Source organism: Lagopus leucura, unplaced genomic scaffold (genome assembly GCF_019238085.1).
Source record: "Lagopus leucura isolate 7727_CA_CO unplaced genomic scaffold, USGS_WTPT01 Super-Scaffold_100019, whole genome shotgun sequence".
NCBI lineage: Eukaryota > Metazoa > Chordata > Aves > Galliformes > Phasianidae > Lagopus > Lagopus leucura.
In genome coordinates, this window is record NW_024962273.1 from 13,356,260 (window position 1) to 13,383,899 (window position 27,640).

General features: G+C 46.4%; 1 protein-coding gene across 1 annotated transcript in view; it reads right to left on the reverse strand.

Annotated features, from left to right (window-relative positions):
• Positions 1-27,640, reverse strand: part of MARCHF4 (membrane associated ring-CH-type finger 4) — a 78,670-nt gene that overhangs the window by 12,200 nt on the left and 38,830 nt on the right. Inside the window, exons 2-3 of the mRNA XM_042877903.1 lie at positions 13,406-13,561; positions 6,452-6,644 (exon numbers count right to left, since the gene is read on the reverse strand). Coding sequence (XP_042733837.1) covers positions 6,452-6,644; positions 13,406-13,561 — 349 coding nt within the window. The remainder of the gene's footprint in view (positions 1-6,451; positions 6,645-13,405; positions 13,562-27,640) is intronic.

The window sequence follows — 27,640 nt, forward strand, 5'->3', positions numbered from 1 at the left end:
AGGGGTGGCATGGCTTGGCTTTGCTGAGCATCCACTGTTCCTGGATAGTGGCCAAGAAGCTGGTGAGCAGCTCAGCTGTGCAGCCTTGCTGCTTATGCTGCTGGTCCAGGTACAGGGCCCTGAGTGAGTAGTGGCAAGGGATAGTCCCTGCCCATCTGGATTGAGAGCCTCGTAACACATCCTGCAGGGAATGCTCCTGTCTTCACAGCTGATAAATCAATGATTTACCGAGAGACTTTTAGGGCATGCACATTTTGACCAAATGTATGCAAACCAAGATTCACAGTATGAAAAAATGAGCCTGCCTTTTTCCTTATTGCCTTCTTTGTTGACAGGGCATGGGCTCAGGTCACTCCACTTAGCTCCTCATAGCTTATGGAAAACTGCTCCACAGTGAGCAGGGAGGAGTCTAACAGCCTAACATCCCCCTTCAGTCAGATTAACATGCAAAGCTGGACTGTTCATCCTGTCCTCCTCTTGGGACTGTCCTTGTCTCTCCTGTCCTGCTGGCTCCATTTTGAATGTTAGTTGAGAGAGACCTCTTATCTACAGGGGCATTTTAGCTACATCTGCTTCTAAAGAGACCTTTTGGGACTGACTAATCTGGGACCGTGCTCCCAGATTGTCCTGCATCTGTTTGCAGGCAAACTGGTCAAAAAGTACATGAACAGCATGGCAAGCTGTGCATTAAGCTGATGGGAATGGAAGACTTGTGAATACTCATGGGATTCTTGCAGGTGTGTTGATGGTATACATGTTTGCTTTCTGGGTTGGCCTCAGGCTTATCCTCTGACGACATTTCATAGAATCATAGCATCATTTGGGTTGGAAGGGACACTTAAAAGTCACCTAGTCCAACTCCCTGCAATGAGCAGGGACACCTACAGCCTGACTTTCAGTGTCTCCAGGAAGGGGCTTCCACCATATCTTGGGGCAACCTCCTACAGCTCTTCACCACCCTTACTGTAAAAAATATCTTTCTTATATCTAATCTAAATCTCCCGTCTTTTGGTTTGAAACCATTTCCCCATGATCTCTTACTACAGACCCTGCTAAAGAGTCTGTCCCCTTCTTTCTTATAACTCCCCTTCTAGATACTGGAAGGCTGTTCTCAGGTCTCCCTGAAGTCTTCTCTTCTTCAGGCTGAACTTGTCTTCTCTGTTTTTTCTCCACATATAGAGTGTCATCAAGAACATGCCAGCTTGTTGCTTTCCCTGAACTTATTCCCTGCTGCTGTAGCAATTCCTTCTACGTTCTTTGGGAAACTTTGCAGACCTGAATGAAAGCATCTACTTTTGAGAATCAGATCATTTATACAGATGAAGACTAAGACTCTGAAGGCATTTCTCAGTTTCATTTTATTTTGTTGGGACTTAGGCTCCTAAATCCTTTGAATGCTCAGGGCCCAAGTAACCTGTCTAGAAAACACCCCAAGGCTTCCTCAGCCTGGCATTTCCTCTAGGAAGCAAAGCTCATTTAAAACAAAACCACATTAGTCTTGGCAGGAAGCTTGAATTGTGACCATCGCAAGGAAGCTCCATTAATTACTGCTCCCATTGCTCTATGAAGGATCAAATGCTGTGGATCAGTTTTAATTGGCTATTGATTTCTTATGTTATTACCTACGGTTGTGCTGAGATGCCGTCAGACATATTGGATGCTTTTGATTATTCTTGCTGGCAGCTGGGATTAAAAACAGCGGGCACACACTTCCTGATCTGTAATGGATTGCCATGGTGTGCCAACAAAAATCGTTGGCAGGATGAATGGTCCTGCTCTGCCTGTCTCTTGTGCTATTGAGCTGCACTGCAGCTATGTAGTGAAGGCAAATACCCTCAGGGACTGGCTGCCAAGGAAAGCGAGGGAAAAGCTTCAAAGAACACGAGGATTTAGTGCCTACAAAAGTGAGTAACTGTCAGCAGCAAAGCAGGGTGAGTCAGAGTGCAAGGAGTGGTTGAGCATGGACAAAGCATTAACCCCACCAGACAGCAACCCAAGGAAAGGCAGATCAGGTTGCTTCTGCATCGCTGGGGATAAGCCCCTGACATGTCAATCACAGGGATGCCATGTGAGCAAAAACAAGCGGGACTGCGCGCATACACAATGACAGTGCTGCACACAACAGCCTGCTTATGTCCTTCCTGAGCCACATTTCTCCCTTGGAGCAGGCTTGGTGATTTCCTAAGCCTAGGCTGTGACATGCTCTCATTAGCTGGCAGAGTCACTCCTTGTTTAACAGGAGATTGTTTCCTGTCCTCCTGACCCCAAATGACACTTTAATCTACAAACACCGACTTTCTCTAATTGCACCTTGACAGAAAGAGAGACAAACCCCTCCTTCCCCCTCCGAGGACTGTCATTTAATTAACAGGCAGGTATCTCTCAGGATTTACAGCCCAGCTATAAGCTGCCAATCTCTCTAGTCAGTAGCTCAGGCTCACTCCACTTATCTTTACATTTCAATACCTGCATTTCTGCTAATCCCTCTTTAGGCCAGATTTCTGGATTTACCTCACAGAGACCTGTGGAGAGAGCAGTTAATCAAATGAACTGCCCCACCTCCCTTCTCATTCACCTCCTGGCCATGGATCTCAAGGCTCTTATGTTGTGGATGGCTTCATAGCAGAGCAATACTTATGCTGGCACTGTTGCCAGTTTCTGGTTTAATTCAGCTCTCATGTCTGTCCTGTAGTCATGACGAGATGTAGCACACATAAAAGAGAGAGAGAGAGATCAGAGTGAAAGACATTAGGGCTGGCTGGAAGAAGCATTTAGTCTGTTCCTCCTTCACAAACTGGGATCATCTCTCTGCAACCTGTTCTTGACATATGTTTTTCTAACAGGTTCTTTAAAATTTCCAGTATTGGAGACTCCTGCAAATTCCAAGCAATCCTTTTCAGAGCATCCTGCCTTCCTCTTAGATATCTGAGAACAAAGGGGAGAACAATGCTGAAAGACCATCTTGCACATCTTGCCCAGATGGATACAACTTCTGGCACACAGGGCCATGCCTTCTGTCTTTGCTGGTTTTGAGGAGCAGATTCATTTTATTTTGGTTGTATTTTTTGTTTCTATTGGTGGGTGCAGGGGCAGTAAATGATATCTGTCCATTAAGCTGTCTTTGCTGAGCATGCTGGGATCTAGTGGAGTCCAAAGAAAGCTTGTGTATTACTGCATGTGAGTGCCTGAGTCAAACCCTCTGAATTTGAATGCATGGTTCAGTAGTCTCTGGGTTAATGCTTTCCTTTGAAAGCTCAGTTTGGAGCAGATCAGACAGTTTCAGAGCATGTGCATGCAACTCAAGTGAGGATAATAATCCCCAAATGATTGGTGTGAATCCCAATTTCCATGTGCCAATTGTTCTCCTGGACAAAAGTCACTCAATGACTACCCAATGGACTTGAGGAATAGAAGTACAACCAAAGTGGACACAGGCAGGAAGTGCCAAGGGACTCTGCTTCAGCACATCTGCTCACATGGAAATCATAGAATTAGAGTTTGAATTGGGAGGGGCCATCTAGTCCAACTTCCCTGCAATGACCAGGGACACCTACAGCTGGATCAGGTTGCTCAGAGTCTTCCTTGCCTTTCAAACCTCGACTCGTCTGCCAGTGGAAGCAAAACTCGGGATCAAACTGATGGAAGGAGCAATTGGAATACACACAGTTAGTGTAGGACCTACACAATAGCATCTGGAAGGTAAGGCTGTGAGTGTTATGTTAGCTGGAAAAAAAAAAACAACAAATCTAACAGGACTGAGTGCATCTAAATGTCCTGCTCTTTCCCCATCACTGAGCATTTCTTAGTGCCTTATTTTTTTTTGTACCTGTCCACAGGCTGGAAAGCAAAAGGAGAAGAGGGCTGGGCTGTGGAGGAGGAGTTACAAAAATGCACAGACTGCACCCTGGTATTTCTAGAACTGTTGTCACTACAATTATCTATGAGAGGTTTTATGCTGAACTTGCAGAAGTGAAAAAGTCCAGGGAGGAGTAACACCAGGCTTCAGGCAGTCAGGAGCAGAACTCTGAGTCTCTGGAGCCAGTTTTGCCCAGCTGTGATCAAAGACATTGCATGGGGCTGTGAGGCCTGGGAGAAGGACAAAAGATGGGAAGTAGCCGTTCTGCACCAAGGAACTCAACGTGAATCTTTTAGAGAGCTGCCATTGCTGCATCCATCACAGTCAAGGAAAGCTGCAATGAATGAGGAGTCCATAGAGTCATAGAACTGTTTAAGTTGGAAGGTACCCTTAAAGACCATCTGGTCCTACCCCCTGCAGTGAGCAGGGACACCTACAGCTCCATCAGTGCCCAGAGCCCCTCCAGCCTGACCCTGAGTGTCTGCAAGGATGGGGCATCTACCACCTCTCTGGGCAACCTGTGCCAGTGCTTCACTACTCTTATTGTAAAAAAATTCTTCCTTATATCCAATCTAAATCAATTAAGCAACTGGGATTGCAAAGGCCACAACACAAGCACATTTTAACACTGGTGCTGACTGCATGCACATATCAGCTTTTCCAGAGAAATGTATGAAATGTACACAAAAGGCTCTCATGGTACAAAACATCATCTCCCCTGGCTGATCATGGGTGGGCTGCCTGAAAGCGCAGCAGACACAACACGACTGGAGCCAGCCGTGGGTGGGTACTGCTCTGAGGTGCTGGGCAAGAGAAAACATACACATCAAGGCACTGCATTGTAGTGCTTCCCACTTGCTTTTGAGTTTGTGGGAAAAACAGCATGTCTGGCTCACCAGGGCTGCCAGCTGTGCAGGGAAGACTGCAAGGCAAGGGGCTGCTCTCAGCTGCAGCTCTGAAGTATTCCTGGGAATGGGATGGCCCCTTGCTCTCTGACTGGAAAAATCAAAGCTCACAGCTTGGGGCAGTGTGCTTAGTGGTGACATCAGTAGAGAGGCAAAGGGATATTTTTTTACCCCCTAGAGAAGACAGAGAGGAAAAATAAAGGCCAGATCCTTTAAAAAAAAAAAAAAAAAAGAAAGAAAGAAAGAAAAAAAAAGAAGAAGAAGAAGCAAAACCCCTCAAAGATGAATCTTTCCACCCAGCTCCCTTTCAGTTCCTAGCTGGCATAGCTTGTTCTCTGCCATGTGGGAGGATTTAGCATCTATTGACAGATGAGCTAATCAGTTCCCCTCAGCTCTTGAAGCTTTATCAAAGCCAGTTAATCATATTACTGACGTCTGCCCATGCCAAGGCTCTCCACTTCTGTCCTCCGACACCAAGGTGACACGTGTGCATGCCACATGCACAGAGAGATCACTTTTTTCCACTTCCATTTACACCAACAAGAAAATGTCACCAGGGCTGCCTGTCTCTCATTCACTCTCCTTGGCCACTTCTTGTTGCTGTAGATCTGTGGCAGCTCACAGTGGAGCAGATCAGGCTCACGCTCATATCTTGTCAGCACAGGGATGGCAACAGTGGGAAAAACTGGTCTGGGTTTTGGCTGTCCTGTCCTGGAAGGTTCTGATGCCAATCTCAACCCAGACCAGGGCTTGTTGCCAATACCTCTCTCCCGAGGCCTGGTTTGTGTTATTTCCCTATCCCAATTTCACTAACTGCGATACAGACTGTACTGCTCTTCCTGAAGGCTGACCGGGGGCTGTGCTCCTTTCCTCAGGAATGGTTCTACTCACACTAACATTAATGCACCAAGCCAAGAGTGCTGCCTTGTCCTATTTTTTTTTTTTTTTCTTCTGGGAAACTCATTCTGCATTTATACCAGTAATGGAAGAAAACAGGTATGAGGAGCCTTCTGGAATGCTCTTTGCTTCCCAGCAAGGTCACTCGAATTCATGTTATCCAGTGGCCTGTGCTTGGATGGAAATTCATCTTCAATTGGAGATTGTTGGTATTTACTTGACTGTTTTGGTAACTACCACTGTTTCACGGCCTGGCTGGTAAGTGCCTCTGCCCACAGGTATTGTCAGCCATGTCCTCTTATTCAGGCTGCCTGCAGGGACAGAAACCTTGCTCTGAACCCACCACCCTCCCACAGCTCCCTGCACAGCCATGCACGTGGAGAGTGTGGTTCTGCAAGGTGCAAACCAGAGCATGCCATGGTCAAACACAGGGCAGTCCCTGTATCAGTCCCTGTATCAGCTATTCCAGAAAGGCAGGTGTTTCCTCCCCAGTGTTAATCAATGCTTGCCAGCCTCCCCCAGAACTCCCTGTCCTCTTCTTGCTTTGAAGAGAAATTTGTTTCTCTCCGGGCTTGCTGCAAGTCCCTCTGCCAGCCCAGCCAAGGAGATTCTCCAGGGCTACAGAGACTGGCAGAGAGCACTGTAGAAAAGGTGTCAAAAAAAGCAAAGAAGGGGAAGAACAGAGGAGGTTCAATCCAAGAACAGAGCCTCTCCACACCATCTCTTACTCCTCTCTGCAGGTGAGTGGGCAGTCAGCAACCCTGGCCGTGTGCTGTGAGAGGTGTTCACCCACCTATACAGACAATGTCCATGAAGCCATACATTCCATAGCAGATCTGGAAGAGCAGGTCCTGGCGCTGCCATTTGGCTGAAGGACTGAAGGTCGACCAGATGAGCCACGAGATACTGGCGATGAGGAAGAGGGAACCCAGGATGGCCGCTGCTATCTGAACCTTCTCAATGACTGTCAGGGAGATGGCCTGCCACTGCAAGGGATGGCAAGAGGGAGAGGAAGGGAGACAAGGGAAGGGAGGAGAGAAAAAGAGAAGAAAGTAATTACATGATGGACATTGCTATTTTGCTTCATTGCGGTGATTCATGGAAATCCCAAAGATCACCTATGCCTCACATATGTGCACCCTGCACATAGACACTTTTACCTGGTCCACCTTGTGGCTGGACATAAACCTGGCCATCACAAACCAGGACGCTGTCTCAAATGGAGGCCAGGCAGCAGCCTTGGTGATGGCATCCTTTTACCACAAGATTTGTCTCAGACAGCCATGCTTTGCCTTGCAGGTCTCCTGTGAGCAGGCTCCGTGATGCTTGGTGAGATGTGACAGAACCGCAGTACATAAGATCTCATGGAAGCAATACACACCCCACAAAATGTTACCAACGATGAAAGTTGCTGCTGCCAGGACTCCCTGCCTTTAGGTGATGACATGTTCAGGCTGTTTACTAAGGTAAAAGGCAGTGCTTCTTTCTCAGAAGAGGAAAAAAATAGTACTAACTCCCTCAAATCCATTTGCTTTGTCAAATAGCTTTGTATAAGCTACATTATGAATATCCAAAGCCCGAACTCCTCTCTGTCATCCAGAATAAAACCTCCTTACTCAGATTTATGCTACTGAGAGAACTGTCCTGTAAAAACCAAGAGCAGAAATTGCTTTTTCTAACAAGACCTGGGGGGACATGGCCCACAGTGCCTCCTGCAAATCAGAAATCAAATGCGTAAACAGGCTGGGAGAGACGGAAATATATAGGCCACCTTTAGCTGTGAGATACATGCTCTTGAAATCTCAATAGGGCTGGTAGAAGGATAAATAAAGGGGGACTTCAACCTCCTCCAAGTGAAGAGGATTCAGAGGGATTGAACATTTTAGCCTGGATTCGTGCCAAATTCAATGTCCAAGTGAGGTGTCAGCTCTGGAGAGCCCCGAGCACCCTGCCTCTTTGTCAAACACATCCTGGGACACCAGGGGTCATCTGTCAAGCCTCATCACCTTATTTTGTACGGCAAGAAAGCAGTTTGCTCTTTAATGTCCAGACCTGCTAGAGGTCACCAACATTTTTGGGATGCAGGGAGAACTTTGCCCCTTGCTTAAAGGGCAGTAAGGTGACTTGTGCTGCACTATTACCGTTCCAGTTACCAGACTCCTGAACTGCATGCAGTCCCCTGCAAAGTGCTGCTTTGGAAAAGGTTGCATCTGGAAGGTGATCGCATGCCTTGGCTCAGAGGTGAGCTGAAGTGTCTGCCTCTGCTAGCTTCGGTCTTTGGCTTATGTCCTGCAAGGGCAGACAGCCCTCAAGTTGTGTGTCAGGGATGTGCAGCTTCTCTGAGGTGATGGTATCAGCCTGATTCATAGATGACCATGGAGTAGATAGATGACTGCAAAGCTTCTAAGAAGAGACAGAGGCTGTTCCATGCTGAGGCAGTCCTCTACCCTTCCACTAAGCCTGGCAAATGCTGAAGGGATGGGGGTGCAGGGAGCCTTTCCTAGAGCTGCGTGCTATGGTTTTACTGCAGGTTCCTCACATTGACCCGCCGGTGCCAGCAAAATCATTCTGCATCATTTCTCTCTCTCAAGGAGGTAATGGGCTGGCTCCTCACCATCTGTCTGGCACACTGCAAGGCTTGTGGCAGCAACAGGTCCTTCCAAGGTAGCAATTAAAGAGAGAAAAAGGAGGAGATGTTTCCTACAGCTAGCAGCTGCGTGCAACTGCTTTATAGAGACAGGGAGGCATCAGTGTGATTTTAAATACATTATACTTTCAAAGGGGACGTGGCTCAGGGCAGAGAAGCTACACCTGTGTAACAGCTTCAAACCTGCCTTTGGATGAGAGCAGAGATGCTGCAACGCTGACAGGGCTGCTGCCTGGTGCTGGTGGTAACAAAGCAACCCTCACTGTTCAGGGGGTTGCCTTTTGGGGGCAATTATTCACAGGTCAGAGCTGAATGCTGGGGAAAACAACCAGCTCACACAGGAATTTCATTTTTTCCTAATCTCTCTCCATCATCAGTAAGGCCAGCAAACCAGGGATTTAGAGGGTGAAGTGTCACATGTGAACTGTTGAGTGCAGTGAGCTGCTGGCCTGTACTGCAGCATACCTTTAACAACAGAAAGCTGACTCACATTGTCAATCGAGACTGACTTTGGGCAGGTAGAAAGCCCTATAGATGGTGTGCCACTGCTGAACAGGGTGTAACTTGGAGATACCAGGAAGCATTACAGGCTTCTGTGGGATAACAGAAACAGCTTTTGAGTGCTGGGCTCACAAAGGCCACAAAGAGAGCTGAAGCAGCTCTCTGCAATGGCTTTGGCAACCACACTGGAAAAAGGGCTCTTTTTCTGCAGACTGCTTTGAAGATTCATAGAATCACAGAATGCCTTGGGTTGGAAAGGACCTCAAGGATCATCCAGTTCCAACCCCCTGCTGTGGGCTGGTTGCCTCCCACCAGCTCAGACTGCTCAGGGCTCCATCCAACCTGGCCTCTAGCACCTCCAGAGATGGGGCACCACAGCTTCTCTGGGCAGCCTGTGCCTTGCCTCACCACCTTAAACGTCCTAATTCATTCAGGTGTCCTTTGTCACCATTCTCCCCGTCCGACCACTTTGGCACAACACCCAGATGTTCATGTGCAAAACACCATACTCTCTTGGATGAATTTCCCCCAACCTTCCTCAATTTCCCCAAAGTTCTGCGCACCAGATGCCTCAGAAAAGGTTCTTAGGAGCCCAAGTCTGACATCTGCAATGGTCATAGGTAGAGATGAATCTAGGACTGGTGCTTTCCCATCATATCCCATTTGATGTGATCTGTGGTTTGTACCTGGGGCAAGACCATTCCCCTGTTTGCTTCAGTGCTTCTCTCAGAGCCTTGTAACCAAAGCCCCTGCTGCTAATATAACAAAAATTAATAGTCACTAGTCTAGTATTTAGGGTCTGATCCGTATTTCCCTTTCTTTAACACCAGCAGTCTCCAAAGATTCACAAGCATGAGCACGAGCAGATCCAAGGCACGTATTTGCCTGCAGAAGATATCTCTGTCTTAGTGCAGCAGCTTGCTAAGAAGCCTTGCTTGCTAGAAAAGCCTTCCTACACTCCTCTGAGAGCTCTCCCATGCCTGCCTCAGGCAGTTCAGTTTATTTTTATTGCTATATCTGACACGTCCCCTTAGTACGTATCATTAACATCCTGAGTGTGCTACTCAGCAATTTTGTTTCAAACCCAGCATCCCAAACAAGTGGAGGTTTATCCTAGAAGGATGCAGTGGAGCATTCCCATCACTGCTTGGGTCTGGCTCTCTCCTCAGTGCTGTCCTGAGGCCTTGGCTATCCACCTTGATTATCTTTAGGAGAGTACACTTACCAAGCAAATTTGTCCTAAAGCTGTGGTAGCTTCCCTGCTGTACACTTACAGATGCTTTGGTTTATTCAGATGCAAGAAAGAGAGCAGGGAGAAGGAGGGGCCATTCCCAAAGCACTGGAGAGAACCGAGACCACATCCCAACCCCAGCATTCCATAACTGAGGGCCTTTGGATATGAAGAGGCAGGGAAAGGAATGTGATGCAGAGTTGGACTCCTTGAGACTGCAAACAGCAGTAGGTCTGGGAAGGCTAGTTCAAACTGATCTGGTATTTGCTGAAATCAGAGCATCTGAATGAACGTGGCATAGGAGTGGCTACAAAGCTGTATACATGAAACCCACTGCAGAGCCCTGTCATAGCAAGTGCTATCGCATGCTTCCAAAACTGTGTTTTCAGGGTCTCATTAAAATCATAGGCTTTGCACAAACACAGCAGAGCTTTTAGACTCTCTGTGCCCATATCTCCTGCCTCAGGGACCAGCAGAATTACAGCAGGGGACGGATGGACAAAGGCTGTGCACCTCCTGATTGCTCATAGTGGGTGGGAAATTTTTGCTCATTTGCTGCTGCTTGCCAGAACACTTGCCATGTTCTCCAACAACTTTAATCCTCCAGTCTCAGCAGTGTTGCTGCTTTAAGTCTTTTGCTTTAAAATTTCAGCCATCCAGGGCTGAGGGGTTAATTTATAGAAATTCTTTATATCAAAATGCCAGACTGAAGGCTCCTCTCTGCTATGAGACATCATAACAGCCTGGAGGCTTGAAGGAATCTGTGTTAATTATGTATGAACCACGTTCCCCTGACTTCAACTTCTCTGCCCACACCATGCACATCTGGCCCATGCCATACTCCTAGGCTCGCTAGAAAATGTGCAGCATGTGTCCAAATGGGCAGAGAAATAGGCAGATCCTGGGGGGCGTGTGGGTGTTGGGTGTACTGCCTGGCTCTGACCAACTGGAGCGCAGCCATGCTCTGAGCTTCATCTGAACATCCTTCCCTTGACGAGGAGGTGAGTTCTATGTGGTCTTTGCCCATATGATGGTTGGTCTGGAATAAAGGGACGTCCCTGCCTTCCAAAGTCTGTGCTTGAGAAATTCAGAGCTTTCTAAAAAGAATAAAGCTGGGTAGAAATTCCAACAGACCCTGAGAAGAAAAGCCAGGAATTAATGGCTTTGCTAAGAGACATATCACTATGTCCAGGGGCCCCTGCTGACCACATGCAGGGTGAAGACTGAGCAGAAAAGACACACTTCCCACCCAGCCACACTGTGGCATGTTTTTATGGCACATAGTACCAGAGCATCACAGCCTCTCTGCCTTCCTTTTCCAGCACTGGAGAATGGCAAGAAACACCAAGGAGCACAGAGGTGTGCATGGTGATAGGCTACAGGTCTCACATCCCTTAGTCCTCTTGGGAACTCCAGGCTTCATACATGACCCACATCCCTCAGGATTTCACATGCTGTGCTGGTGTAACACCTGCTTCCCAGCCGTGCCTTTGTGCTGACATCAGGCAGGACACTGGGGCACACAGCTGCAGCTCTGCACATGCAGCATTTGTTCCAGATCAAGTGGCTTTTCACTCCAGTTGCTTCTTCCCACCCTCTGCTGATCCATATCTCCCATATTTCTGTGAGAGGCACTGTGAAGTCCCTGCTAGCAGTGAGAAGCCCTCAGAACACAGTCCCCCAGGAACCTTGCTCATGGAGCAGAGATGTCTATCTAGCTCTCTGGCTTGGCTGCCCCTGGCAGTCAGTTTTCATGTTTGTGGCAAAGGTCACTTTCTAACAGGGGAGACAAAAAAAGTGATCCTTCGGGCAGGCATTTGGAATGTGTTTATGGGATGAGAGCTCATTTGTGAATTGCTTCAAGAAATTTTAGCCAAGTGAGGAGTCATAGGAATGTCCTGAGTTGCCCTGAGCCGTATGGGGATGTAGAGTACTTGGAGGTCGTTCGTTAAAGGCTGGCTACACACATATTGCAAATCTGCACCCACAAGCCTTTGACACTGCTCAGCATCGTTCCATCAACCTGAGGCTCATGAAGTATTCGGGCACTTATGGACCAGCTTTCCAGAAATAAACAAATGCTGCTCTGTCCACATATCCCCTGCTGTGTTTCAATCTGGACTGATTTAGTGGAGCCAAGAATCTCAAACACTCTGGGTCTTAGGCTTGGGATGGAACTACTGTTCTCTCCAGGCCGTGGCACAGGGAAAATTGAATTAGAAGCTGCAGGGACTTGCAGAGAGTAGGGATGCTTCTTCCTTTCCCCCAGTAAAATTTCCTCATGATGCCTCACTAATTTTACTACTTCATTTCAACCTGGAGTCCTAAGGGCCGTGCCTCTTTCTCCACTGTTTTTAGTGACCTCAGGCATGAAGAAGGACACACACAGAATCACAGAATCTTAGAATCACAGAATGGCTGAGGTTGGAAGGGATCTTAAAGATCTTCCAGTTCCAACCCCCTGCCATGGGAAAGGTTACCACCCATTGGAAAGGATGACCAGGGTCCCATCCAACCTAGCCTTGAACACAGGCAGCCATTTGGAGGAGAGAACAGGGATTTGCATCCCCCGAGTGCTGTACAATTGGGTACCATCACAGGCAAAGGGTTTGCCTCCTGTTAGAAACAGAGAGATGAACAGAGAGCCAATGCAACCAAGTGCTGGACAGATCAACATTCACACAAGCGTTGTCCTGGTGTCTGAGCACAGCATGCTGCCGCAATGTCTCTCCCTCCACATGATGCTAATTAAGCAGTAGTGCCTGGGTCTAATGTGTTTCCTTATGTCTGAGGCACAAATGGTGCTCAGCAATTAGTCCATCTTCAGGTGTTGCTCCAGCAATAAATCAATAGCTATTAAGGATAAATTATCCCATTTTTAACAGTCAGACAGCTTTCTCCATTCTAAATCTTGATTTTAAATTACTAGCCTGCAGTGGGGTTTAATAAACCGCAGCGCTTTTGAACTCACAAGAGGAAAAAGGAAGATCCTCTGCTGCCTTCCACAGGTACTTACATTCGGATGTGCTCTACCTGTTGTGTGCACACCTGCACACTGAGAATTAAGCCTGGAGAGACCAGAGCACCAGAGCAACCACCTTCAGTGCTGTGCCAGGCTATACTAGGACACAGGGAGCAGTGAAGTGAAAAAGGTATCAAGGTCGGAGAGGAGAGGTAGAAAGAGCAGGGCCTGAGGGATGCCCCAGCACCACCAGTGAGGGCTTGGGGCTCATTGGAGCAGCCCTACAGCCCTTCCTAGGGACCATCGTACAGGGAGGCAAAACCCGTGCCAGTAAAATCTACTTGCTCCCAGAAACAAACAGAGGACTGAGAATAAATAGACTTTGAAATGTCTCTAGTACCTTTACCTGCAGAGGGTTCTTTGTGCTTATGGCAATGACGTGGTACTTGTAGTAACACAGCTCACAGCTCCAGCAGCCTCTCTCGCTAATCCATTTGATCAGACATGGCTGGTGCGTGCATTTCACCGATCCGTCGCATCGACATGGGCTCAGCAACTCCCCCTGGAAAAGAGAGATAGCACCATGAGGCTCCCTCCTCCTGCAGGGCACAGCAAGGAAATCCTGCACAGACCTGGTGCTGGCCAAAGTGCGCCTTCCACCACCCCTTTGCTCTGTGCCCCTTTTCACTTGGTTTGGCTTAGGTAATCGTGTTACTTCCCTGAGGATGCTGGACGTAGCAGAAGACATCCACATCCCATCTGCCTTGGGTCGGGAGGCCAGATCCTGCTCCTCCTAAACCTGGGGGAAAACTGCCTTAGGTTTCAGGGCATCACATCAGAGCTGAAAGCCCGAGGAAGTGAGAGCCATGCTGGGCAAGAGTGATACTTTTTTTTATGAAATCTAATGCAAACACATTAATCATTTCATTTGCTTCAGCTAGGTGACCTAAAAATGTCATCTTCCATGAAATTTCAGCACAACGGTAAATAACTGTTTATGCTACAAAACCAGGCTCAGCCCTACCTGTCAGCCACTTCCATTGCACACTGGAGAGGACACAATGAGAGAGGAGCAAGAAAGGCTTTAGAATCCCCAAACTTTTTAAGGGCAAGCATCAGGACGGTGTCCCACACACCAGGATCTCTGCAGGGCTCCACAGCGTGACTGCGGTTTGGCTTAACAGGCAGCTGGAGGCAGCAGGGATGGATGGGATGGAGCAGAAGCCAACAGTGACAACCTTTGTTAGGTCTCCTTGGTCTCCATAGTAAATGGCTCTATGAAATTCCAGCTGCTCAGAGTCAAGAGATGTCCACAGACATCCTACACAGCAGTGGAGACCTGCTCCTGGTCCAACCTGGTCCTCTAACATCACACTGCTCCAACCCAGACAGCCCTGCTGCCCTTCGCTAGAGCTCAGGGCTGGAACACGGAGATGAAACCCACAGTTTTTGGGCTTTTGCAAATCCAGCAAAACTGTGATTTATCACATTTCCTCCAGCCATGTGAAGTATGATATCCTTGCATGTGGCACACAGCTATTTTTGCATACTGTGAAGCCCAATTCTGTCCACAGCAGGCATTCATAAAACACAGCCACACGCACACTTGCGCACATGTGCTCATGTACCAACAGAAAAAATAAACACTGGGGGCATACTAAAGGCATAAATCCTTTGTATGCAAAGGAGAAGGAGCTTTGTCACTGGCTGTACAGTTTGCTCAGGAACAGTCTCTCAGCTGTGCCCTGAGACATGGAAGTTAAACTCCACGGCCATTTCTGTAGGTTTGTAGAAGACAGCTCTGCACAACTTGCTCTTCAGTGCCCCAGAGAATGGCGTTCCCACCAATGCTCTTTGTCACTGCTCTACAAAGATGCTCTGGATGGAGAAAAAGCTTCAGAAAAAGTGGTGAGGCACTGGAACAGCCTGCCCAGGGAGATGGTGGGAGTGGGCTGAAGGTTGGACTAGATCATAGAATCATAGAATCACAGAATCATAGAATCAGAGACAGATTAGGATTGGAAGGAAGCTCAGAGATCATCTACTTCCAATCTCCTTGCCACGGCAGGGTTGATCTTAGTGGTCTTTTCCAACCTTAATGATTCTATGATTCTGTACTGTCCCCCAGGAACAACCTGCTTTGTTTCCTGTCTAAAATAGGAGCTTGTCTTCAGGAGCAGCAAGGCCAGGCCAGGCTGACCTGGCTTTACTGCAGGAGGAGCATGCTGCTGGAGATGGACTGAAGCTGCTCCCACTCAGTGCCCATTGCAGTACATCAGCGTGATTAAGGATTGCCTATTTTCAGCCTGCTGGGAAGACTTCTGAGAAAGGATGGGAAAAACACTGTTGCCAGTGCATGCTTCTCAAGGTTGGTATATTCAGAGAGAAAATACTGACATCAGGATCAGCATCAGCACTTCTGCATACTGATGTCAGTGTGTTGCCCTGGCCATTTTATTCATCATTTACCAGTGCTGGGAGCCCATCCACATCCACAGGCTGCTTCCAAAGCTGTGATGGCTCACACATCAGCTGAAGGGCATAGGGGTGGGGACAGTTGTGTCATTTGGCCAGGATGAGGTCTCTGGGCTCTCCCAGCCCCAGCTGTCCCAAGCTGCTCCTGGGAGCTGGGAAGAGCCACATGCACACATCCTGCCACCCCAGCTGCCAGAGTATTTTCCTATTTTGGAAACAGCTTACTAACCAGGATGGCTGTTAGTAATGCTTCCTCAGCTGAGCATTTTCCTTGCTCAGGTGTAACAAGAAGGACCAATTGTTGGCATTGCCTGCATGATCAGTGCACTAGAACAGAGCTTATCCCTCCAGATAAGCACAAGTAGCATCCAGTGCTCATAGGAGCAGCTGCACGCATGGATCTGACTGCTACCATTTGTCTGAGTTTGTCTTGTTTGCAAAAGGAAACCAGGAATATTTAATTTTGGGTCTTCAACCGAGTCTTCTAAATACACTTAACTTCACATTGATTTTAAATGCAATGGGAAGTTTTATTATGGCAAATAAATGCCAAATGATTTCTATATTAGGAACATAATTACAGAGGAATTAACTCTGATGGCAAAGAGAAACCCATTGTTAACAGAGCTGGTAAACTCCAATAAATATGTGCTAATGATCTTTCTGTCTTCACACTCACTTACAGGAACCTCCATCCTTTCAAACCTAAATACATGCGTTGCTACCAGCAACTTGAATGCTTTCTGTGCATCCCCTCCTGCGTGTGAGTGCTGTGCCAGCCAGCAACAGACAACAGGGGACACTTAATAGCTACCTCTGTAGAACTGAAGCCACATGTTTCCATCGTGCTTTTTCTCTCAGCCATTATTGCGTGCACTGCATGAAATTCTCCAGCACTCTGGGACACTGATGCTAAGCATGGACCCCACAAAGCTTATGTATCCCAGATGCTGGGACATCACTGGGAACAGTCATAGATGGGTGGCATCTGCCCAGGCCCCAAAAATGGCCCTCAGCCCCACCATTGGGTCCATATGTCACAAATGGTCCCCAGCACCATTACTGGCTCCATAAGCTATGGGAGACTTGCCCTAAAGGCAGACCAGGTGTCTCTTATCATCAGTTTCTTTTTAAAGTAGTTCAAAGGAGCAGAAAACACATTTTCCCAAGATGCAGAGGATTGCAGGTTATTTTTTGTGCAATAGGCTCTGGAGGATGTTAGCACTTCAGTTAAGGCAGAGAATAATTCAAGCCCCATTCAGCTATGAAAGGGGATCAGTGGGAATGCTAAGGGCTGGTTCTGCTTTGGGACAATCCCTGTTGAAGGAAGGAAATGCTGGGTCACCTCCATAGCTGGGAATTGAAGTTAGATGTGAATTTTTGAGTAAGACAGTGTCATTCTCAGGGCAGCCTCATGCACATACCTCCATCCGGTTCCCACCTGCAAGCAGCCTCACCATCCTGCTTCCCCAGCACCAGGAGGCAGGCAAAGGGTCATGGAAATCTGTTGCACAAGAACAACCTCAAACTTTGCCTGAAATAGGGGATAATAAAGGATTTTCAGGAATGACATCTACTTATCTACAGCCCAAGAAGCAGAGAGCTTATAGAGCACATTGGGAATTATTTGCTTCTCCATCTAAAGAAGGATTTCCGCAAGATAAATAACTTTGCCTAGGTGTTCTGGAGCCCACTTCATCCTAATGTCATTGAACTTGTTTTTGATTAGCTGATTTAAGTAATTCTTACTAAATGTTGCTCAGTTGCAAGGAATCAAAAGGCAAGCATCTCAAATATCACCTGCTGTGCCTCATCAGGTGTGATAATAGCACCGATTAAGTGAAGTGCCTTCAATGCAGAGAAATCACAGTGCTGCGCATGTGGAATCAAGATACCTGAATACTTCTGAGCTCTCTTGGGCGTGAGAGCGAGTTCAGCTCCAGACTTGAGCTGAATACAGAGTGGGAGCTGTCTCAGCATCAAGGAGAAGAGGTCTCCTAGTCCATAGCTCCTGGGCTTTCACCCAGTGCATACTGAGGCTTTAAACTTCTGGAGATTTGCTGTGGACCACATCCATTTTGTGAGACGGAATGATCTCGTCTCTTCTGAAAGAGAAATTCACTGTTGTTTCACTCTGCTTCTTCTAATTAAAAAACAAAGTATTTTCGACAATACTTAGATTTACTCTGTATGAGACAGAATAGTGAGCTAAGCTCTGTTCCCATGGATGCTGGGGATAAATCTGATGTGACTCCATGGAGCCAAACAGCTCTTCAGCTCAAATCAAGTGCCCTTAAGTTATGGCTTGTACCAAGTGAAGAGGTTTTCCATTAATTTTTTTATACAATTGCCTTTTTTTTTTTCCTAGTGAAAAAGCCTCAGCTAAATAGAATTTTTCTAAATTTACCATTTATTTTTCTTGGAATAAAAAAGATACCAATTATTGCATATTGTATCTAATCCATTGGGACCTTCACCTTTCTACTTCTTCAATCCTCATCGGATCCATCAGTGCGTATTTTAAAAGTATAAAGTTAATGCTTTCAGCACGCGAGTACCATATAATGCAACTCTTCTCAGAGATGTGCTCATAATTCAGTAAATTGAACTTTCCCTGAGAAGCTGTTCATAAAGATACCCAGCTAATGGCCATTTCAGACAACATTATGCCATCAACCGCTAAGAAGCAGCCATGGAAAATCCACAGAAATGGACGCTGGTTAGATTCTCCAGATGATAGATCCCATTTTCAAAGACAGTGAAACAAACAGCAGTAGACCTTTTGGGTTGTTTTTTTTTTTCTTTTCTTTTTTTTTTCCCAGAAAAAAGCCTCTGGCATGACAGCTGAGAGAATCTCTATTCTGCAATATTTGCCCCTGTTCGACATTAGCAACCTTGAGTGGCTCCCATGCAGGCAGAGGGCAGCATTAGCAGGGAACCAGAGGGTCTGCATGCACTTTAATTGGAGCCCAGTAACAATGCGAAGACAGAAGTCTAGAGCATCTTCCCAGTGTTCCCGGCATCTCTCATCTGGGAACTGGCCTGTGTTGCACCCACAGGTATGCTGGTATAAGGAGCTGCAGTAAGAAATAATGTGAGTGGTTTGGTTAATTTTATCTGCAGTAGCTCGGCAGGACTCATTAAGACATTGGCCCTGATCTGCTTTTCCTTTCTGCCTCCCAGACCTGAGGAGAAGAATATGCAATTACAAAGTTCACTCATGTAGAGCCCTTCAATTACCAGGTAGCTACGTTGTGTTTTTTCCAAACGTTATGAGGTCCATGTGGCAGGACATGACATCTGAAGTAATTCATTTTTTATGTGCCGATTAGAAGAAATTAAAATGGTTCTCAGAACATCCCAATTTGGGTGAGATCAAGCTCCTTATGACTACAGAACGTCTTTGTGGGGAAAGCATTTCATAGAATCATGGAATCATTTGAGTTGGAAGGGACCCTTAAGGACCATCTGGTCCAACTCCCCTGCAATGCTGCAGCTAAGAGCTGAGGCAGAGCTGCCTCATCTGGCAGAAACCAGCCAGGAACACCAAGGGTTTCTCTAACAGGTACCCAACAGTGTGGTTGGTGGTGCGGCAGTGAGGCTGCTGCTCGCAGGATGCACACATATAGTGGTGATGGATGTTCTGGGAGGATCTGAGTGGGCTCACATCTACCCATAGCAGTCACATCTCTCAGCAGGGCCTGGGGAAGGACCTGTAGGACAGCATGTAGCTGTACCAGCGTGAAGCTGGTAGCAAAAACAAACCATGTGAAAGAGCAGGTGGCTTAATCCCCAAATCCCCTTGCCTCTCTTGACAACACTCAAGTTGAGAGAAGCCCAAGAGGACAGAGCAAAGGCACTGCCTGCATGTGCCAGGAGAAGCTGCACAATATTGATTCTGATTTTCTGCTGTCCTGGCCAAAGACCTCCTGTATCTGAAGCTGCATGAATCCATGTGTTTCTGTCTTTGCCTGCATATGCCTCCTGGTGAAAAGTCTTGTGTTTTCCTCTTCCAGCAGAGGAATGCAGGCAGCCTTCCTTTTCCAGGCAGAATACAAAACAGAGAGCAGCAAATTCAGAAATGAGTGTAGAACTCTGTAACACCAGAGAAGAGGACCACAAATGCCATTTTCTGTTTCTTTCTTTTGATCTTCCTATTGCAGAAAAACAGTACTCAGTGCACTGAACTCCACACCGAGATGCACGTATACAAAAACAACACCAAGGCTCTGAGGTTTGGGCACTGTCAACATATAGGTACATAGGGCTGATTTGTTATCTGACTGCAACAACCTTTTGAAGGTACACTGATTGGCAATCTGCATATTAACAAATACATCAACATGGAAGCGGTGTCAGATGTTATGCACAGCTTTGTTCCACTCTCGAGATGGCCTAATTTCAAAAAAATTGAAATAAGAATTATTAGCCTCTCTGTTGTTGGTTGTTATTGTGCACAATCAGATTGCTTCTGCCACTTCCTTCCCAAGATCTGTACTATAAGATACAGAACCTGTTTCAGCCAGATGATGTTTCCCTTACCACACCTAGATTAGATAATTCAATCAGATTGGCCTTGCCACGTCCTCCTTAGCTCAGAAATAGGCTGCTTTCATCCAAATCAACATGTCTGCTCCATAACAACATGCAATTCCCTCTGCAAGTTGTATCTCTGCGCAAGCAATGTCCAAGTGCCTGGTCCTGGCTGGGCTTTTATTTTTCCTTGGCAATGTCCAGCATCTTTCTTCACACCAACCCAGCCACTCTACCCTACTTCTCAGAGCACTGAACTAAGAGCACCATGGCAGTGTGCCATGTAACCTTTCCTGATGATGACCTGCTGTCTTCTGGCAAAACCAGGTACTCCTTCACTATCATTTTCTGGGATGGATAACTGCTGCCAAGCACCTAAACAATTAAAGAAGTCATATCTGTTGCAATAGAGTCCAATTCAAAAAGGAAAACCACTAGTTGCTCTGGTTTTCCTTTCTTCCTCCATTTAACACCCTTACCCAAAAATCTCATCTCAACAATCAGCATGCCCAGACTCTTCCCCCAGGTTTGCTCTCAATCTCCTCCTGTTTGAGATATCCCTTACCCAAGCATAGGACCTTGCACTTGGCATTGCTGAGATACATGCAAGCCCACCTCTTGAGCACGTTGGGTGGGCCCAGATGGGGTCCTGAGATCTTTCACTGCAGCACTCCTGGACTCCTTTTTTACGCTAGAAAGGTTTTAAGAGGTTTTTGCAAGTTCTTCTTGTCGTTCTTTTTTTCCCCAGTTGGTAAAAAGATGAGCTCAAAAATTATCACTATTCATAGAGGTGCATTACCTGGAAGAAATCCCACTAATTGTGAAGATTTGTGTTGAGGGCAGGGTAGTGTGTAATCAGCTACTCATCTGCTCCTTAGTGCCAAACACTGAGATGTTTTGTCTGCAGAAAGCATTCAGGCAAGACTAAAGAAACTCATTACACAGCCATCACCCTCTGTAGTGATGCTCTGAAAATAGGGAAGAGCTGTGGCAGCCGCAAGCGCTCCTCACAGCCTGAGGTGCCCCTGGGTCAGCATGAGCAGAGTGAGCCCCAGCCCTTCCTGCAGCTCCAGCCACACCATGCCATTGGCTTTTGGGCAGTCTCTGACAGTGGCAATGGCCTGGGACACAGTGCATCGCACACCAACATCTGCTGAACGCACCAGACTCCACCCTTATAAAGCTCCAGTTAAATTGAAATGGCAGAGAAGGCTTGGTGGGCCTCAAAAATCCCCAGCTCTGCACATCAGCTTGACCCTGTGCTGCCACTTTGGCCGAGAGCAATATTCTCCCTGTCTCTACCACCTATATCCTGCTTCTGTGGGACCATCAAAGAGGGGGAAAATTGCAGTATCTGCAAACAAGGAGAATTTATTCTCCAAATGAGTGGTCAGGAGCTGGAATGGTCCAGAGAGGTGACCATCCCTGGAGGTGTTCAGGAAATGTTCAGGAAATGTTTAGGTGTTGTACTAACGGACGTGGTTTAGTGAGGAAATTATTGGTGGTAGGTGGACTGGATGATCTTATAGATCTTTTCCAACCTTAATGATTCTGTGATTCTATGATTCATCTTGAGAATTCAAGGGACTTTTGACAGCCTCTGTGCCTTCAGATAGAAGTGCTCCTTCTGCATCCCTGTTTATCTCTGCGGTCACCACAAAGGATCTCCAGCAGCTTTGCCCCCCTGCTGCTAGGAGGAGGGCGAAAAACTCCTGGTATTTTTTTATTTGGAAATACTAGAGATGGAAGTCTGCCTGCTAACAGTGCCAAACAACTACACTGAGGTTAGATCTTGAAATATGCCCTGCTGCGCTGCCACGTGCTTTAGGGCCATCTGGATTACAGAGTGGGCAGCCCAGGTTTCTCCTGGCCTTGTTATATTCACTGATAATAGGAAAAAGAATCTGCAACTATTAAATCTGCTTGTGGTTACAGGAGAAAATCTCCTCCCCCTTAAGTAGTCATATTGGAAGGAAGCCAGGACATGAGCTGAGTGTTTCCCCCAAGGCAATCCAAAAATACGGGCGTGCTCATCACTGCAGGAATGATTTTATTTGCAGAGCCTGCAGGTGACTTGGGCATGTACTGGCAACATCAATGTTTGGGTAAGGAAGAGAAGGGAGAGAAGCAGTCACCTTGGGGCAATGCCATGGAACGGAGTGAGGTGTGAAACTGCAAGACAGGAGCTGTGGTGTGAGGAACAGAGGCAATGGCAGGTGCTGGACACAGCCTGTAACAGTCATCTCTGCACCAACAGCAGCGCTGGCTGGTTTTTTAGCAGGTTTTCCATCCTATAGGTTGCAGTGTGGCACCAGTAAGGGCGAACACAGGTTTTGCCCTTTGCTACTCAGTCACAGAAACAGTCACATGTAGAAAATCTTTCCTGTTCCCATGAACAGGAAGGGTCCTAAAAAAACCTGGAATATGAAGTAGTCCTATCACAGCCTTCCTTCTGAAGTATTAACGTTGATTTAATACTAAAAGTATCCTAGCCAAACTGGAAAGCATATCCAGGAGCCTAACCTCCTAAAAGATGGTGTAGGGGGAATGTATGGCTTCTCAGGCTCAGATCACCTCAACATAACCATTCAGCAACACTACAAACACCCCAGGACAAACGTGCCCAAGCCAATTTGGTGATTAAAGTCACTTGTGGTAGGAAGCTAAGCTAATCTCCAGAGTACTCTTCCTCATTATCAGGTGCACCTGAACATCTCATGTACTCCTTTTAAGAACAGAAAGCAAGAGCACCTTTGGTTTTGGATGGAGTATTTTCTACCTTCTTGTCTTGAGGTCCTGTTGTTCAGCTGCTGGAGATGGGCCCAATCTAGAGCAGGTATGTTATTCAAGGTATTCTTTATAAATGTGAGAGACCACTGTAAGGAAACCTCATGTGTCAGCTAACTGTTGGCGCAGGTCTAGAGGAAGGGCAAGAAGATGATCAAAGAGCTGGAACACTTCTCCTACAAAGAAAGGTTGAGGGAGTTGGGCTTTTTTAGCTTGAAAGAGAGAAGGCTCTGGAGGGGTGTTGTTTTCCAAATCTGGGAAGATTTGGTTGGTTCTCTTGTACTGTTCTGGCACTTGAGTTGCTGTGAGTTGGGTCCCCTCTCTTTGCTAGGCTGGCTGTAAATCAAGTGGGCACACGCTAATTGTTTTGATGGTACCAGCGAAAGGGCTATTCCCATAAAACTGCTTCTTAATATTATGTAAAAAATAAAATTATGGCTAGCAGAAGGCTGTTTTGTTGTTTGGCATGCTTTTCCTTAGGGCAGTGAGTTTCTTCTCCCAGACGGCTTGTTAGATTCTATGTAGGTGTGGTTAGAACTCTTACGACAAGGGATCCTCAGACCTGTCTATCAGACAGACATTGTCTACATGGGAAGATCTTGGGGGATGTTTCTCTGCGATTCCAGTGGTAATTGTAACAAAAACACCCAGGTGTATTAGCAAACTGGGATCTGCTGAGTGATAAAATTAAATGAGTAATAAACTGTTTACCAGTTTGAGGCTTACTTGCTCCCTCACGTGTGTACAAGTTTGGAGCTGGTAGCTTTCAAGGATTGTGGTTGATATTTCTTACCCTGGTTGAGACTTACAAAACTCACAGGGTTCAGCAGAGGGGAGCAGGGGAGCACCTGTACTGTAAGTCCCCCAGAAGGCTACAGAGGAATGGACATCCTTGGTGTATGGACCTGCTGAGAGCTGTAGGGGCAATAAAGAAGAGCAATTATTTAGTGAAGTTAAAGGAGATGCAGGGAAGTGTCCTTCCCTTGCATTGGCTATGTCCCATGTTTTGTGTGTCATGAACCATAATTCTTTTCTATTTGTAAATGCCTCATCTGGGCTGCTGATGTATTATATTAGAGATGCTCCACCTTCTGGGAAGCTCATGACTTGGTTACTTAAACTTGCTTATGATCTTCCTCTTAAACTCATTATAGCTATAGTTATACCCACTTTATTCCACTTACCGACCATCCGGGGTGGCTTGAGTAGCCATTTTTCCTCCCCAGAGTTCCCTTTTGTGTATTTCCAGAGAAATTGCACCTCATGTCAGCTGTTATTTTTCCCTGGTCTCCAAGCACTGTATTTCTTTGTAGCCTGTTTCTAAGTGTTTTGCTCCTTGCCCAGACCTCCTAGCTCCCAGTCAGAGGTGTTAATGCTGCATAAGTGCAGTGGGGGTGTCCCTGTTTTCCATCCTGTTGCAGGATGGCAGTTGTACGTCTCAGCTTATTAGTACCGTAGTTGTTTGAAGTTACCATAAGGTTCAACTACACCACCAAGGTCTTTTTCTACTACGTACAAACTTCCTCAAGGAGCTCAGTTGCCTTTTCTATGTTCTTAATTTTTTTGAGGGAAAAATGTAAGACGTGAGAAGAAACTTTTATTTTTTGCTTCTGATTTGTGCAAAACTTTGTAGCAACAAGTGTAGGAATATTATTTGTACCACTCCATGTACATTGGAGCTTTGAGCCTAGCCTACAACAGATGTTATCCCAGGGGAAGTCTCACATTTATCAAATTGCTAAGGTGTGCACTGGGGACTGAGGTTTTATGAGGTGATACCACACTTCTGGCACTGCTCTGCAATAGACTGGCTCCAGAACAGCCCAAGACTGAACTGGCACTGTGTTTCCTCCTCATGTAGAATCATTAAGGTTGGAAAAGTCTACTAAGATCATCTAGTCCAATCGTCAACCCATCACCACCAATACTGCCACTAACCTTGTTCCTCTGTGCCACGTCTACCCTTTTCTTGAATACTCCAGAGATGGTGACTGCACCACCTTCCTGGGCAGCCTGTGCCAATGCCTCACTGCTCTTTCGGAGAAGATATTTTTCCTAATATCCAACTTGAACTTCCCCCAGTTCAATTTAAGGACATTACCTCTTGTCTTATCACTAGATGTGTTCTTTAGTCCCAGGGCAAGAATCTGAGCTATTCCTAAAGCCTCAAGTGTTTTTACATGACAGAAAGCTCTGGTTACAAAAAGGCCAAAATGAGGACAAGCATGCAGTGGCAGAACAAAGCAAAAGCCCAGATGAGCTAAAGATTTCTTTTTTTTTTTTTTTTTTTTTTTTCTTCACCAAAGCTGAAGCCTTGGGGATGCCACTTGACTGCACCTCCTCGCAAGGTGCAGTGATGCTCCTAGCTGGGAGGTCAGGGATCAGCAGTGGGAGAAGGTCTGCTCCTGCAAGGCAGGATTTCTTTGTTTCCTGCTCGTCAGTTCAAATGTTACATTGTTCAAGCAATTAATTGTAAAATGGAATTAAACAGCTCCTTTCATTTTCTATTGTAATTGTTTTATTGGTGGTAAACCTTTTCTGCTGCACTACAATTCAGTGTGCATGTAACAAATGTACCAATTAACTAACTGCTTCTAAATTGACTTGCTGCAACCAAAGGGAGCTTAACCTGGCTATGACTGAATTTGAATGCTTATCCCCCTTGAGAAGGGGGGGTCAGGGCATGAAGCCAAACAAGGACACAAGGTTTGTAGTTTACTTGGTCCCCTGCACCTCTTCAGCTGCTCTTACACATGAGGCAGAGTGCTGAGTGGGGGCAGAAGCTCAGACCAAGGTTATATTTGGCACCACTGGCACAAGGCAGTGCTGTTCCCACATGAGCTCAGGCTGGCTCTACTGGTGTAATATTATGGCCTCAGGCTCATGAGATGCACAAGCCATCATCTGCGTAATGTTTTCCGCTGTGATCTTCTGAAGGTTGTGGTTATTTTCAGACCTCACCTTGTGAAGTCAGTGGGAGGTTGCAGGACAGATCCCTGAGTGCCTTCTGAACCCCTTTGGTGCATCAATTCCCTGAACACATCAGTAAAGGTGCACAGTCAGTGGTGCTGGAAAACAGCGGCCTGCTGAAATGCTTCCAAGCACTTTTTATTTTTACAGAGGAAGGGCACAATCCCCAAGTTGATGTCTGAATTCTCCTATGATTTAGGTGACTTTGTCCTTTGACTTTCAGTGCTCTCTGCAAGTTCCAGCTCATCAGTGCAGCTGGTGGCCAGCTCAATGACTAGCTAATGGAGACTGGCTGTACCCATTTGGCAGTGAGATGTTTTCTCTAGCTGTGACATGAAACCCTGAGTCATGGGCATGCCTGATTCAGCTGCAGTTGGATGAACTGCCTGGTCAGCTTCACCTACTGGCAAAGAGTGGGACAAAATCCAAGGAGCTGCCACTAAACCAGTGTATACCAGTGCCTGGGGCTGACATCCCAGATGTCCTGAGTCTTCTGGAATGCACTGCAGAAAGAAACAGCTCTTAGCATGTAATTCATATCCCATACTTTTCTTATCCATGCTGCCATAGCTTGTGAGAGTGTGAAGATGCTCTAGGGATGGAGACAGATTAAAGATGCAATAAGAGAAACTGCCCCTCCCAGGTCCAAGATGGTTATGTGTGAAAGAAAAGGTCAGAAAAGATGAAAGAATTCTTGATCCTGCTTGCCATCAAAGTCAACAGCAGAACTCTTAGTGACTGCTGGAAATGGGACCTTGATAAAAGTGTCTCCTGCTGAAACACTGAAGATATTTTAAAACCAAATTAATAAATAATTGGACCATCTGCATCTGTCAGTGAGTGGAGTGACACATGGAGGGTATCTGTAAGTGGAACAGGTTCAGATATGCAGATTTAAACACAGTGGAATGAATTTTTTTCATAACTAATGCAGATTTTAGTCCCCATTGCGAGTGCAGAGAGACCCTGCCTGGGAAATGGGTTGATTTCTCCTAAGAAATGAACAGGCAAACAGTGAAAGATTGTTCCTGCCCTATAGGGTGACCATTGTATTAATAAGACAAACCAGGGTCACTAGCAATACTGAGGAAATGGTTTGCCTAAGGCTGTGCAGCAGATCAGCCTCTCATTTCCTGGAGCCCAGCTGGTCTTGTCTTTTTTACAGAGGACTACATTGCCTCCCATTACCACCAGGCACTTTCTGCCCTGGACTAGATAGACAACTGCATTTTAATCAGTGTCTCTCTTGGGGTTACAACAGTGGCTGGTGTTCATGTTTCACAGCAGCAATTGTCACAAAATCAAGGCCAGGCCAGAAGTTCACTGAGAGGTTGCCTATGGAATACTGAGTTTAATAACTCCTAATCTGTCTTTCAGGTGCTTTATTACTTTTTCCACCTGCAACATCCTGAGGAAATGAGTTGCCTGTGCACTGTATGTGAGTACTTCCCTTTTGCTGCCTTCAGATCTGTTATCTGGTACCTGATCATCCTTAGGGCTGGACTGGAATGAGCACTGAGTAATTGTTTCCAGTCCTTTTATTCTATTCCACATTTCATTTTATTGCCCTATCATCATTCCTGTACCAAACTAATGTGATTTAGTTATTTAGTTTCTTCCTATCTAATAGCACAGCAAAGGAAGGTGGCATATTTTTGGGGAAACTGTTTCATTTGCATAACCTAAAGATAGCAGCAACATCAGCCTTTAAAAAAAAAAAAAATCTGAAACGGAGAGGAACATTAAGAAAGGCAATGGCAGCAAGACAAACACTTAAATTGAGAGACAGTGGGATTTATCGCATATAACATGCAGCGTTCCTGTGCAGGCATTCCATCTGAGGTTGTCTCCCTGTTCTCCTGATGTAGGGGCTAGC